Source organism: Physeter macrocephalus, chromosome 14 (genome assembly GCF_002837175.3).
Source record: "Physeter macrocephalus isolate SW-GA chromosome 14, ASM283717v5, whole genome shotgun sequence".
NCBI classification, from domain to species: domain Eukaryota; kingdom Metazoa; phylum Chordata; class Mammalia; order Artiodactyla; family Physeteridae; genus Physeter; species Physeter macrocephalus.
The window spans coordinates 49936630-49949529 of NC_041227.1; the positions used below are offsets into that span (position 1 = coordinate 49936630).

A 12900-nucleotide genomic window follows, 5' to 3' on the forward strand; every position below is an offset into this window, starting at 1 on the left:
TTTTGGGGGTTGTTTTTCGGAAAAGACATTTATTACCGACTTATAAATTAGAGGTGGGTGGAGGGGCGGGAGGGCACGGTGGGAGGTGCCAAGTGGTCACGTTTTGGGCGGCTGCTCTCGCTCTCTGTCCTCCTGGGCCTGGATTCTAAGTTCCTCCTCAAGGCGCTCCTTCGCTCGCACCACCTGGGGAGGGAGTCACAAACAGTTAGGCAGGATGGCCCCTTCCCTCCCCCGGTCCAGCTCCAGCTTCCTGGAGAGCAGTGGGCAGGTCAGAGGTTAACAGCCTGAGTGGAATATAAACAGAGGGGCCTGGGGACACACTGACTGAGTCTGGGAGCTGAGAGCTGGTTCCAGCACTCCACCAGCTAGCAGTCCTGGCCCTTCAAAGCCTCGGCTGCTGGGGGCACCACTGTTCAGGGTGACACAGGGCCCAGGCCAACACAGCCCCACTGGCTGGGCCACATGGAGCTGGCAGCCCTGAGGGACTGGCAGTTCAAGGGGCTCCCTGCGCCCCAGGGACCTTTCTCCTGCCAAGCTCTGAACTGCCCGGAAATGAGGGAGGCCCAGTGAGAAGCGGCCCCGCGGCCTGCCCTCCTCCCAGCACTCACCTTTGACTGAAGGTAGAAGGAGCCACCCACGGATTTATCGTTCACCTTGAATAGGTGTTCGTAGTTCTGCAGAGGAGGGGAGACGGTGAGGGTCCCTGGGTTACAGAGGTGGGGGAAGCTAGGAGATGACAAAAAGGAAAGCGAAAGGGCTCGCCCCCTCCGCCGCGCTACGGCACCTGGAGCCGTTGAGGGGCGGAGAAGCGGACAGGTGCCCACTGAGGGAGGCCCACGCCTCTGCCACCGCTGCCTGTGGCCTAAACACTGACAAGTGACAGTGGCTTCTTCGAATCCCAGCTGGCCGCAGCCAGAGCCCCGGCTCCTGCCCATTTCTGCTGCCCCCGTCCCCCCTCCGAACGCTGGTGGCCTGCCACCCCTTCCCCACTTCTGGTCTGCTTGTCTCAGAGCTGGCCTGGTGGCCTCACCTTCTGGATCTCCTCAGGGCTCAGCTTAGAGACGTTGAGAATCTGCTGTGCCTCCTGGAGGCTGAGGCCGGAGAGGTTGGAGGCGGCTGCAGACTGGTGTCCCGCGCGTCCCCGAGCGTCAGCTGCTGCCCGGCTGGCTGTGTGGACACACGGGTGAGCACTTGGCCCTCAGCAGCCCGGAGCTCCCCCGGGCCTTCCACGTGGGCAGCTCACCGCTGCCAGGTGGCGTGGGGGAGGAGACAAGCCGGGCCAGAGGGCATCTCTTCTCCAGGAGTGGATTTTTGGGGGGTGGGGGGTAGTAAAGTGAGGACAGGAGCAGGGGCTGGTCAAGCCTGGCATCAGGTCCCCAACCTAGACCATGAGATGACCCTGTCCCTCTTCTCTCCCCTGGCCTCTACCTCCTGGGTGCATCGCAAGTTGAGGAGTTTAGGTTACTATGGGGAACAGAGTGAAGCTGCAAGCAGCGGGAGGCAGCATGGCTCTGCCCTACAGTTACCTAGGCCACCAAAGCAGGCTGCCTTGGGTGACTTCTTCCCTTTCAAAGCCTCTAGATTCAGGAGCCAGTACATTTTTTCTTAAAGGGTCAGAAAATAAGTATTCTAGGTTCTGCGGGCCAATTAGTCTGTGTTGCAATTACTGGACTCTGCCTCGAAAACAGCCAGAGGTATGGCTGTTCCAATAAAACTTTATTTACAAAAACAGGCAGCCAGGAGGGCCAGTGTGCCTATTTCTGGCCGGATGCTCACGCCCATCAGGTCTCCCTTTTATGGGACTGTCCCAAGATCCAGTAGCACTGCCCCCCAACAGGAAGTGCCCCAGGCCACCTGAGCTGCCAGAACCCCACCCCACAGAGGGCCCTTGCATTCACAATTGGCCCAGAGCTACGGGGAAAATCTGAGCCAGGCAGGATCTCCCAGCCCAAGGAGACAGAGGCCCAAGCTTACCTGCAAACTCCTGCTGCAGGGCCCGGGCAAAGGCCCTGCCCACCACCTGTACACCCATCACAATGATCTGGGCCAGGTACTTGGCCTGTGAGCAAAGCAGGCACCTATTAGCAGGCTGCATTCTCAGAGCCCCCAGTGATGGACCCTGGAAGTGGTGGCTGTGCAACAAGACTTCTGGATTGCTGAGGTAAGGAAGCTCAGAGCAGCAGCCATAGACCACTTCCCTCCAAAGCACCCTGATAAAAAGCTTCTGCTTTGGGTAGCTTCGGGTGCTCATGCGACAGCAGGCCCGGGGAGGGGGGTGGACCCAAGAGAGTCCCCAGGGGCAGACGGGACTCTCCCTCGTCCTTTGGAAGAGGCGGACATGAGCCAAGGCAAAGTGGCCTGGGAACCAGAACTCAGCGCCGGTCCCAGACCCACCATTCACTCTGCCACCACCGGCTGCTTCTTGTACTTGGCTGGTCCAACCTTTACTGGTGGGGAATCGCAGTGCCATTCTAATTCTCCCCACACTATTCAAGTCAGTTCCAATCGACACAACAAAAGAGCAAAATACCCTCCACTTTCAAGGAGCAAAGCCCACTAGGTGGGCATTTAGACAAACACAGCAGGGCCCAAGTGGTGAGGAAGAGCAGCCCAAACCCTGTTCCTCCACTGGCTCACTCCTTCACTCAAACCCTGCCTGAGAGTCAGCACCGGGACCACAAAGATACCCACGACCCGGCCCTGTGGGAAACCCTCCACTGCAGCGCAGCGTGAGCATCTTCTACCCCAAGACCGCGTGGACCAATGCACCATGGAGACAAGTGGGGCATCTCATCAAGCATGACCAGAGGCGCGGAAAGGCACCGGAGGGACACCTCAGGAAGGACAGGGAGACTCTGGGAGGCAACGGCACTTCTCCTGGCAGGTAGAATCTCGATGGGACAATGGGGGCTTTCTAGGCAGAGGCACCAGGGTGAGCCCAACTGGGAGAAAGTGTAGGGGATGCCTGGGAGCAGCCAAGAGCCCAGAGGTCTTGTAAAATAGTAGGAGGTAAGATGAGGCAGGCGGGTGAGATGAAAAACATACAGATCTTACTGTGACCAAGGATTACAAACAGACAGCATGAGTGCGTGTGAGACGGTACAAACGTGGGTGCGTGGAGGACACCGGGAGAATGCTCGCGGCTGGTCACCACTGCTCACGTGGCACATCCAGGTGGTTTCCAACAACCAAGAATGGAATTAGCCAGGGTGCTGAGCACTGTGACAAACACCTTCTATCTATTGTGCCATCTAATCCCAACAACTCAAGACACTGAAACACAGAGGAGTTTAGTGACCAACATGAGGACACACAACTAGTACCTGGGGGAAGATGGGCAGAAAACCCATAGCCAGTGCTATCAGCTATCCCCAGGCTGCCCACCTCACACAGAGTCCAGGGGTCTGCAGGGGGGGCGACTGAACAACATGACAAGGATCAGGACCCAACCCAGAGGCCGAAGAGGGGCTTGTTAGATTCCAGTGGAACCCTGACTCCAGAACTGGCCTTGCTGGCCTCCCTAACGGGCGGGGTGGGATGCGGTTCCGGGCCATTAGCGGGGATTGACAAATGGGAAGTGGGTTTGGATTTCACAAGTGGGTGGAAATTTCATAAGCCCCGTATTTCACACCATGAAGACTCCAGTGATCAGAGGGAGGGGCGGGGCTGCAGGCGCTGCACTGTGGTGAATAGACTAACGAGGATCTGCTTCAGATGGGAAAGTCTCACCTGGCTTCTCCCCCAACCCCCGCTTGCCTAAAGCCTCTCCCAAGTCGGGCAGGAGGCTCTGAGATGGACAGCTGGTCCTGTCTGAGGGACAGAGAGGCTGACAGGCCAGCAGGTGATTCCGAGTGTTCCCTTGGCCAGGAATTCCCACCAGGCCTCCGACCACACCTCCTTCTGCTGCCACACCTAACAGCAGCCCCATCCCACCGCCTGCACTGCCTCGTACTCAGGTGTTTACTTCTCTGCCCAGGTGGTGACTGTTGCTAAATAATGAACGTTAAGAGCTGAGGCTCTAACTGGGCAGCTCCCCCACCCCCACCCCCTGCCCATGGTTCCTGCTGCCAGAGCTCCATAGCTGCAGGGTAGGCTGGGCTTCCTGCAAAGTTTCAGAGGCTACCCCAGCCATCCAAGGGAGTTTCCTGGTCCACCCACCGCAGCAACCAAGGTTCCTGCGGGAGGCATCTCCCAGGGGAGGCAGTGATGCAGAGGTTATGCAGACAAGCTCTGGGATCACCTGTGTGCAAATGACAGCTGTATGCCCTGGATAAGTTCCCAGTCTCCCTGAGCCTCAGCTTCCTCTCCTATTATGGCCAATAGGGCTGTCACGGGGATTAAATGAGATAATGCTTATAAAGTGCCTGGCTCAGACCCTGATAATATAGTAGGTGCTCAATAAATGTTGATTTTCATTTATTACGACTCTTTGTTTCCCAAAACCTGACACTGGCCTGGCACTGGAGAGTAACAAAGCTCCGCCCAACACAGCAGCTCATTTGATAGATCCTCTGATTCCTCAGGGGAAAAAGCTGCAAAATGCTGGGTTACATTCCCAGGGAGCTGGAAGCAGCGTGGAAGAGAAGTGAGAAGGCTGCTTTAGTCAGGCTGACATAACCTGGGTCCCCGCTTTGCTTCTTGCCAGCTGTGTGGACCTGACAATCACTCAAACTCTCTGAACCTCAGTTTTCTTATCTGCAAAATGGGGAGAATACTACTCCCCTTATAGGAGGGCTAAGGCCCTCAGAAGGCAAGGCATGTAAAAGGTGGACACCTGACAGTGGCAGGTCCAGAGTAGCTCAACAGCTGCCTCTGCTTCCAGACCAGATCCTGCTTGGTGCTGAATGATCATGCCACGTGGGTCAGCTGTGCTCAGAGCTGAGGATTCATGGGGAGCACAGCTGTGCCAGCTGCAGCTACCACAGCGGATGAAGACAGTTACTGGCTGAGGCCTCTCCCAGAAAGCCCTAAAACACACCACAATCCAATGACATGCTCGGGCCTGAAGACCCTGGGCAAGAGCAACTGGCCAACACAGCATCCAACTCAGGCCAAGCTGATGGTCAAGGAGAAGAGGTCAGAGCCATAAGACTCCATGCCTGGGACACTGCAGATGGCACATATGCTTTCCTGCCCGGAGAGCAACGTGGCACAATGCGGGACCAAAGCCCTGCAGCTGGGGCAAAGGACCACAGGTAGCGTGGGGGGTTGGGAAGCCCTAAGGAATGTGGTTTGTCCTGTGTGAAGTGCATCAAGAAGGCAACCTGGCTTTGGACAGATGGATGTGCAAAGTTCCCTTCAAGGCACAGTTCCTTGGGCTGGTGGGCAGAGACAGCCACTGACTCACCCTCTTCTCAAGGACGCATGGAGATAGAAAGGGGGCTCTCTTCACTCAGGGCCCCTGCAAACAGCTGCTGGCATCACAACTAGGCAGGAGGGAGGTCAGGACCACAACTGTCACATCTGCCATGATATGTCCAGGGCCTGGGCTGTGGCTAGCACAGTAGGTGCCCGATACATATTTGAATGAATATGACACTTGATAGGGCTTCCAAATGCCTCCCACTCCCTCTGCTGAAGGAGGGCTCTGGCCATCCTCCCAAAACATGCACACAATACCTTACCTCTGCTGCCACTGCCAGCCAATTCGGCATACCCCCAGCCTGGCATCCCCAGCTCTGGCTACAAATGACTTCTCTAGTTTTCTTTCTCTCCCCTCATCACTCTCCACATCACGTACTGCAGCCACACCATTTACTCCAGGATCGGCTCCCCTCTTTCTTTACTCTGAATTCATACACCACACAGGTCACTCTTTTCAAGTGCACAATTCAGCACTTTTTAGAATATTCATAGAGCTGTATAACATTTTCACTATCCATCCCCCCAAAACTCCATACCCATCAACCCACTGAACATCCTCTCTCCTACTCCAATACTGTCTAATCCCAACATCCTTCAAGATTTAGCTCATGTCAGGCTTCCCTAGTGGCGCAGTGGTTAAGAATCCACCTGCCAATGCAGGGGACACGGGTTCAAGCCCTGGTCCGGGAAGATCCCACATATCCCACATGCCGCAGAGCAGCTAAGCCCGTGCACCACAACTGCTGAGCCTGCGCTCTAGAGTCCGCGAGCCACAACTACTGAGCCTGTGTGCCACAGCTACTGAAGCCCGCGTACCTAGAGCCTATGCTCCGCAACAAGGGAAGCCACTGCAATGAGAAGTCCGCGCACCGCAGCGAAGAGTAGCCCCTGCTCCCTGCAACTAGAGAAAGCCCCGCGCAGCAACGAAGACCCAACGCAGCCAAAAATAAATAAATAAAATAAAAAATTTATATATATATATATATATATAAAAGACTTAGCTCATGTCACCCCCATTCCCCTGGGTGAAACCTTTCCAGGCTCCTCTCATTTCTACCCTCCCATATCACTGTCTTTCTTTTCCTATTGAGATTGTCCTATATTACGGACTTGCCTGCTTTCTCCTTTAAGGTACCAACTCCTCCAGAGCCACATGCAGGAATGTGTGTGAAGGACCCAGCTGGGGTGGGGGGCGGGGTCCTCAGAAAATGGCAGTGACTATTACAAGGCAGGAACAATGTGGTGCTAAGTGTGTAGTCTCAGGACACAGAGGAGCTGGGCTCAAAACTGGGATGAGTGACCCTGGAAAAGTCAGACGCCCTGAGCTTCAGATTGTTTATCTGTAAAATGGGGACAATGAGAGCACCGACTTCTTTAGAATTAAATGGGAATCTACATAAGCCTCAGCTCAGGGCCTGGCACTTGTAAGCTCTTACCTTATCCTTAACACTATCAGTTAAGAAGTGGCTCCCCAAACCCACTGCCTCAATCACTCAACAATCCTCTATCCGGGAATAGAGCTCAGGACCCTGTACTTTTAAAGGTCCCCAGGTGACCTGATGCAGCCAGTGTGGCCCACATCTGTGGGCTGGCTCTGGGTGCCAATGGTACCGCAGAAACGCTCAGTTTTCGGTGTTGCAGGGTCTGGTTCAAGTCCCAGTTCTGCCACTTCCTCGTGAGAGTCCCAGAGCCCGTTTCACCAGCTTTCAAATGGGGACGACAATAGGGCGACACCATCAACTAGCTCGGGGACCGAGCAGGGGCTCGCGGGCCGGACTTACCTCCACCTTGGGCTGCCGGCACGTGGCTGGCGCACACGGCGAGCGCATCTGCTCGGTATTTCCCGGCACGCCAGACCCACCCTGCCTTCCAGCCAGAAGGCTCTCCCTGGCCCCGAGGTCGCCAGCGCCCAACTCAGTAACCCCCGGCTGCGACACCCCAGTCCCCGCTCCCCGCCGGGAACGCAGGTGGCGCGCGGCGCCCGCAGCCCAGCCGGAGCTCCCAGCCCCGGCCCCGAAACTGCCTCCTTTCCCCTCCCCTCCTCATTCCTCACCATGGCGGCCACTCTGCTTCGGGGGCACGGGGCTCGGCTTCCCGTCCTCTCGGCCCCCCGTCCTCTCGGCCCCAGCTCAACGGCGGCCGGCGGGTCAAAGGTCAAAGGAAGCTGCGAAGAGCGCGTGCGCTGGGCATGCGCGTTGCTTCAAACGGAAAGTGTGGGGCGTGGGCGGAGACGTATGGCCCGTGGGCGGAGTCGGGACAGGGCCTGCCTCAGCCTCCGGCGTTACGGCGACTACCGGAGGCTACTGATAGGTGGTTGCAGGACCCTCTGGCCCTCCTGCTTATCCTGGGGCGCTAGAAGCAACAGAACAACACCGGTCAAATGGGGGGGGGGGGTGTACTATTTCTTCCCTCCATTTTGCCAAAATATTTGGGACTAAAAGACATGCAATAAACATACAACACCTCACAAACATAATCAGTAAGACGTCAAATTCTCACAAATATTTAGGAAAACAGGAAACTTCAAAGTAGGTTTCATTTCAGGTTCCCTGTCTGGAAAGGAGGGCTCGTCTCCCTCCTCCTTCAAGTCTTTGTTCCAATGTCACCTTCTCAGTGAGGCCACCCTGATGCCCTACCATCGCTGCAACCTGTCCTCCATTCCTTTGCTTTTCTAATACAGGCTTTATTGAGAGAGAATTCATACACCACACAATTTGCCCTTTTGAAATGCACAATTCAGTGCTTTTTAGTATACTCACAGAATTGTGCAACCATCACCATTAGTTCCAGAACATTTTCAGCGCAGCCTTAGCAACTCCATACCCATGAGCAGTCACTGTCCATTTCCCCCTCCCCCAGCCCCTCGTGACCACTAATCTGCCTCCTCTTCTATGGATGTCTCTTCTGGATGTTTCATAGAAATGGAATCATACTACATGCGGCCTTTTTTTTTTTTTTTTTTTTTGGCTGCGTTGGGGCTTCGTTGCTGGGCGCGGGCTTTCTCTAGTTGCGGTGAGCCGGGGCTATTCTTCGTTGCGGTGCACAGCTTCTCACTGCTGTGGCTTCTCTTGTTGCAGAGCATGGGCTCCAGAGCGCAGGCTCAGCAGTTGTGGCGCATGAGCTTTGTTGCTCCGCACATGTGAGATCTTCCCAGACCAGGGCTCGAATCCATGTCCCCTGCATCGGCAGGCGGATTCTTAACCACTGCGCCACCAGGGAAGCCCCTTGTATTTGGTTTAAACCTCTTTTTTTCTTCTTTTTTTTTTTTTTTTTTTTGTCCACGCATGTGACATGCAGGATCTTATTTTCTCCACCACGGGTCAAACCAGCAAACCAGTGCCCCCTGCAGTGGAAGCCTGGAGTCTTAACCACTGGACCACCAGGGAAGACCCACAAACCTCCATTCTTGATCCCTCCTATTTTTTTCTGAAGCTCTTACCACATTCTATCAAATTATACCATTCATTCATCTTTATGTTTATTATCTGTTCCCTCCCACTAGAATGTGGATTCCTGGAGGGCAGGACTTTGACCTCTTTTCTCCACTCTTGGGCATCAGCACCTGGAAGAGTGGCTGGCACATGGAAGGCACTCAACAAACGTTCGTTGAGTGAATGAAGAGTTGGGCTGCCTCCTACTATGTTCTGGACCACTACCCTTCTTTTCTTTCCTCCAACTCTCCAAATTCTTTATTCTCTCAGCACCCCGGCTGCCCTTCCTTTTGTCTGAAACGTTCTTCCCAGGGCTCTCTCCATGCCTTTGTGGCCTTCAGGTCTTAGCTCTCAGCTTAAACGTCTCTTCTCAGACCCTGACCACAGTCTCCCCCTGCATCCCCGTAGCTCCCTTTCACGTAGTTTATCTACTTCACAGCCCTCCTTGCACTGTCTATTTGCGAACTTGCACATGGTCCGGCTCACCCCGGCCTACTAAGACTATACTAAGTGCCTTGAGAAGCCATGTCTCTCCCGTTCATTACAGGAGCTACCATCCAGAGCCCTGCTGGATACTAATGTGTTGGATGAATGAATGAATTCCCAGCACGAGCAGAGTGAGGCCTGGGGCAAGCGGGAGCCCAGGGCCAAACCGACCTCACCCATACTCCTGTCCCCGTCCCCTTCTAGCCATCCAGAGACCACAGCGGCACGAGAGGTGGCCAACTTAGAAAAGTTTAATTGCTAAAAACATCCAGGGTACGTGCAGGCTAGTCCCTGTGGGGCTCACACCCCCTTCATTGGGCTATCAGCTCTGTGATGCCCATTCCTCCTGGCTTCAAGTTTGGGGAGCAGGGCTACTGGTCCCAGGCCCCTGAGGCTGGTGCTGCTCCAAATGGCCTGGTGGGGGGCCAGCCCCCTAGGCCCTTGACCAGAACTGGAGCAGCAGGCAAGATAGGATGGCATGTGATAACTGAAGGTGCTGGGCGAAGCCAGCCCAAGCTGGGACCAGCCCAGGCCAGAGTAGAGGGGACAGGGAGCCCAGCAGCTGCCCAGGGACATGACACTGAGCCCTCACGCCCACCCCACCCCCATGCCCCTGGCTCTACATGCTAGCAGGCAGCTGAGGAGAAGCAGCTGGTCCCAGAAAATGCAGAGATGTGGACAATCCATGGGGGTTGCAGCAGGGCCCAGAGGCTACGGAAATGCCCAAGACCCAAAGGAAGCCAGGCCTTCTGGGGTGAGGTGTGCCCTGGCCAAGAGGTGGCTTCCAGTTTGAGGGTGAGATGTGAGGTGTGCAGGGGCACCAGGTGGTTCAAGGAGGCGGCAGTGGCAGGTGAGGCTAGAGGTGGCTGGTGGGCAGGCTAGTCCTGGGGAGATAAACCAAGAAGTGGGAGGGAGTTGAGAGGGCCTGGGGGAGGGGGATGGCGCATGCGGCAGGCGTGAGTCGGGGAGAGATGGGACAGGCAGCAGGGCCCACTCGTCCACTCACCCACTCGTCCTCGTCCACTCCTTCGAAGGAGTCCTGTGGGAGCGGGTCCACCCGGTTCCCCAGCTTTGCCACCATGGCACTCAGCAGCTGGGAGAGGGGACAGGAGAAGAGGTAGGAAGGGAACAGGGCTTCTGACCCCAAGAATGTCAGATCCCAAGGCTGGAACCCCAAGGTTCAAGGTTGTGGGAGAATCATTTTCATTAGAGCCCTGACAAAGTTGATGGTTTTCATTGAAAAAGATACCTTGACAGAGACGGAGGAGCCAGACACAGACAGACTCTAACACGGAACATAAGAGTCACAGGGCAGCTGTCTCCACATATTGCCTCAGATGCTCAAATATGCACCAGGGGGCTTCCCTGGTGGCGCAGTGGTTGAGAGTCCGCCTGCCGATGCAGGGGACGCGGGTTCGTGCCCCGGTCCGGGGTCCGGGAGGATGCCGCGTGCCGCGGAGCGGCTGGGCCCGTGGGCCCTGGCCGCTGGGCCTGCGCATCCGGAGCCTGTGCTCCGCAACGGGAGAGGCCATGGCAGTGAGAGGCCCGCGTACCGCAAAAAAAAAAAAAAAAAAAATGCACCAGGATCCCCAGCGCACTTGGGTCTGGTTGGGTTGGGCCAGGCTAGGGTGGGGCCTCTTTCCACCCTTCCCTGGCTTCCTGAGCCCTGTGCCTTAGGGGCGGCAGCGGTCAGCTTCAGGGCTTTGGAAGGTCTTCCTTGTCCAACTGACAAGTGGGTGACACTGGCTCCTCGCCCAATCTGGGTTGGACTAGAGAACTGAAGGGCAGTCACCAGGAGCAGCGAGGACCCTGTGACCCCAGCGGCCAGCCCTCTTCCATGCCTACCTCTTCCTTCTTCTGCTGGTCCGACTTCTCTTCCAGGTAGAGTGCTGAGGATGGGGCCCGCCGGGCAGGGCCTTCACGGGGGGCCTGGCTCACTGGGGCGGGACAGCAACAAGCATCAGGCAGCAGAGAGCCCCTGAGCCCCTTTGGTGGGGCCTCCTGGCCTAACCTAACCGCTTGGTACCAGCCCCTAGGGAATTCCATGGCAGAGAGTCCAGAGGTGGCGCTTCGGTTCACAAGGCCTGCCCTCGGCACCAGGCTGTGTGCACGTGCGCATGTGTGTTGGGGGTGGAGGGCTTGTGATGGAAACACAGACCCTGGGCCCTGCCCTCCAGGGGCTCAGAGACCAAGTCCGAAGAGCAACCACCCCATCCCTGGGAGCACTAGAGGTTTCTGATTGCCAGCAGGGATGGAGGTTCGGACTTGGGCCTTCTGCCCCTTTCTCCAACCCCCACCCACTTCCCTGCTTCCTACCTGCCCCCCCAGCCCAGTCCCTCATCCTACCTGGGGTCATGTCAGGGGGCTGCAGGCTAAGAAGCCGGGGCTGCCCGTTAGCACCTCCCAGCCAGGCCTCAGCGCTGAGCACCGGCTCCCAGCTCACGGCCGTGTCTGGGAACACGTCATCCTGGAAGAATTCTTTCTGCAGGGAGGGAGGAAGGGGCTGCCCTGAGGTACTGACCAGAGGCCTAGGGCACACAGGCATTCATTGGGAGGGGGGCATGGCAAGACCCAGGACCCCAATCTGAGGTTTCTGCAAGTTTCAGAACGTCAGCAGAGTAAGGGGCACAGGTCCCCCAAAGAGCAGTGAGTGGGGCAGTTTGGTGAAAAGACCAGTCAGGCCCCAAAGCCTCTGACAGGGGCCAGGCAGGGGGTGCTGGGCGTTGGCGTGCTGGGCCCCCAACCTCACCCTGACTCGGGGCAGCCGGAAGGTGACAGGCTCCAGGGAGGTCTGGCGAAGTCGCAGGCATCGGGCAAACTCCACCTCCCGCACGTCACACTCCGTCTTGGGCAGGAGAATGAAGCCCTGGGGCGGCAGGGGAGTCGAGCTGGGGCTGGAGTCCAGAGCTCACACTGAGCACCTGGGCCCCCTCACTTAGGACCATCAGAACCAAGGCCTGTCCCTGGAGAGTGGTGTGATATTTAACAACTAGCTCTCTGGAGGGAAAATGCCCCGGTTTGTAGCGTTTGCGTATTTCCATGGTGTGAAAACTCCCAGCATACCAATTTCACACTACTAACATGACCCGGTGAATGCAGATTTGGGAAGAGATGTGCAGTAGCAGCCCATGATACAGTATTTCTGCCAGAGAGGGCCCACAGATGTAAATAACCTCAGCAGTACAAATAATAGTGAAGTCAAGTAAAATAATTAGGAAGTGATAAATTAAGTATCTATTGCCTTGGTCTTTACTGTAACTTATTTGTGGGTTCATAAAACTTAAACTTACATAGTTTAATTTTTAACAATGGTTGAGTTTAAAAACCAGTTCCCGGCCTTCCCTGGTGGCGCAGTGGTTGAGAATCTATCTGCCTGCCAATGCAGGGGACACAGGTTCGAGCCCTGGTCTGGGAAGATCCCACATGCCACGGAGCAACTAGGCCCGTGAGCCACAACTACTGAGCCTGTGCGTCTGGAGCTTGTGCTCCACAACAAGAGAGGCCGCGACAGTGAGAGGCCTGCGCACCGTGATGAACAGTGGCCCCCGCTCGCCGCAACTAGAGAAAGCCCACGCACAGAAACGAAGACCCAACACAGCCAAAAATAATTAAATAAATA

The 12900-nt window shown here is 56.2% G+C and overlaps 2 protein-coding genes across 2 annotated transcripts; both read right to left on the reverse strand.

The window, feature by feature from the left end:
- Positions 1-17: 17 nt before the first annotated feature.
- Positions 18-7542, reverse strand: PAM16 (presequence translocase associated motor 16). Its single transcript, XM_028498873.2, has 5 exons — positions 7418-7542; positions 1975-2059; positions 1031-1167; positions 609-674; positions 18-183 (listed from the first exon to the last, which is right to left on the reverse strand). The coding sequence occupies exons 1-5, from the start codon at positions 7418-7420 to the stop codon at positions 97-99; spliced, it is 378 nt and encodes a 125-aa protein (XP_028354674.1). The 5' UTR covers positions 7421-7542; the 3' UTR covers positions 18-96.
- A 1850-nt stretch (positions 7543-9392) lies between these two features.
- LOC112061869 (coronin-7) lies at positions 9393-12322 on the reverse strand. The gene is made up of 6 exons (XM_055089735.1): positions 12294-12322; positions 12031-12175; positions 11628-11763; positions 11127-11218; positions 10288-10374; positions 9393-10165 (listed from the first exon to the last, which is right to left on the reverse strand). Exons 1-6 carry the CDS (start codon positions 12320-12322, stop codon positions 10160-10162), a joined length of 495 nt encoding a protein of 164 aa, XP_054945710.1. The 3' UTR covers positions 9393-10159.
- Between the last annotated feature and the right edge of the window lie 578 nt (positions 12323-12900).

Coding starts and splice junctions, on each gene's coding strand:
- PAM16 (XM_028498873.2), bottom strand. Junction 1,168..1,974: donor CCTGCAGCAGGAGTTTGCAG/GTAAGCTTGGGC, acceptor GTGTCCACACAG/CCAGCCGGGCAGCAGCTGAC. Junction 184..608: donor CCTTCTACCTTCAGTCAAAG/GTGAGTGCTGGG, acceptor CTCCCTCCCCAG/GTGGTGCGAGCGAAGGAGCG.
- LOC112061869 (XM_055089735.1), bottom strand. CDS start 12,322: ATGGAAATACGCAAACGCTACAAACCGGG. Junction 11,764..12,030: donor TCCGGCTGCCCCGAGTCAGG/GTGAGGTTGGGG, acceptor CCCTCCCTGCAG/AAAGAATTCTTCCAGGATGA. Junction 10,375..11,126: donor ACCAGCAGAAGAAGGAAGAG/GTAGGCATGGAA, acceptor CCCCTCTCCCAG/CTGCTGAGTGCCATGGTGGC.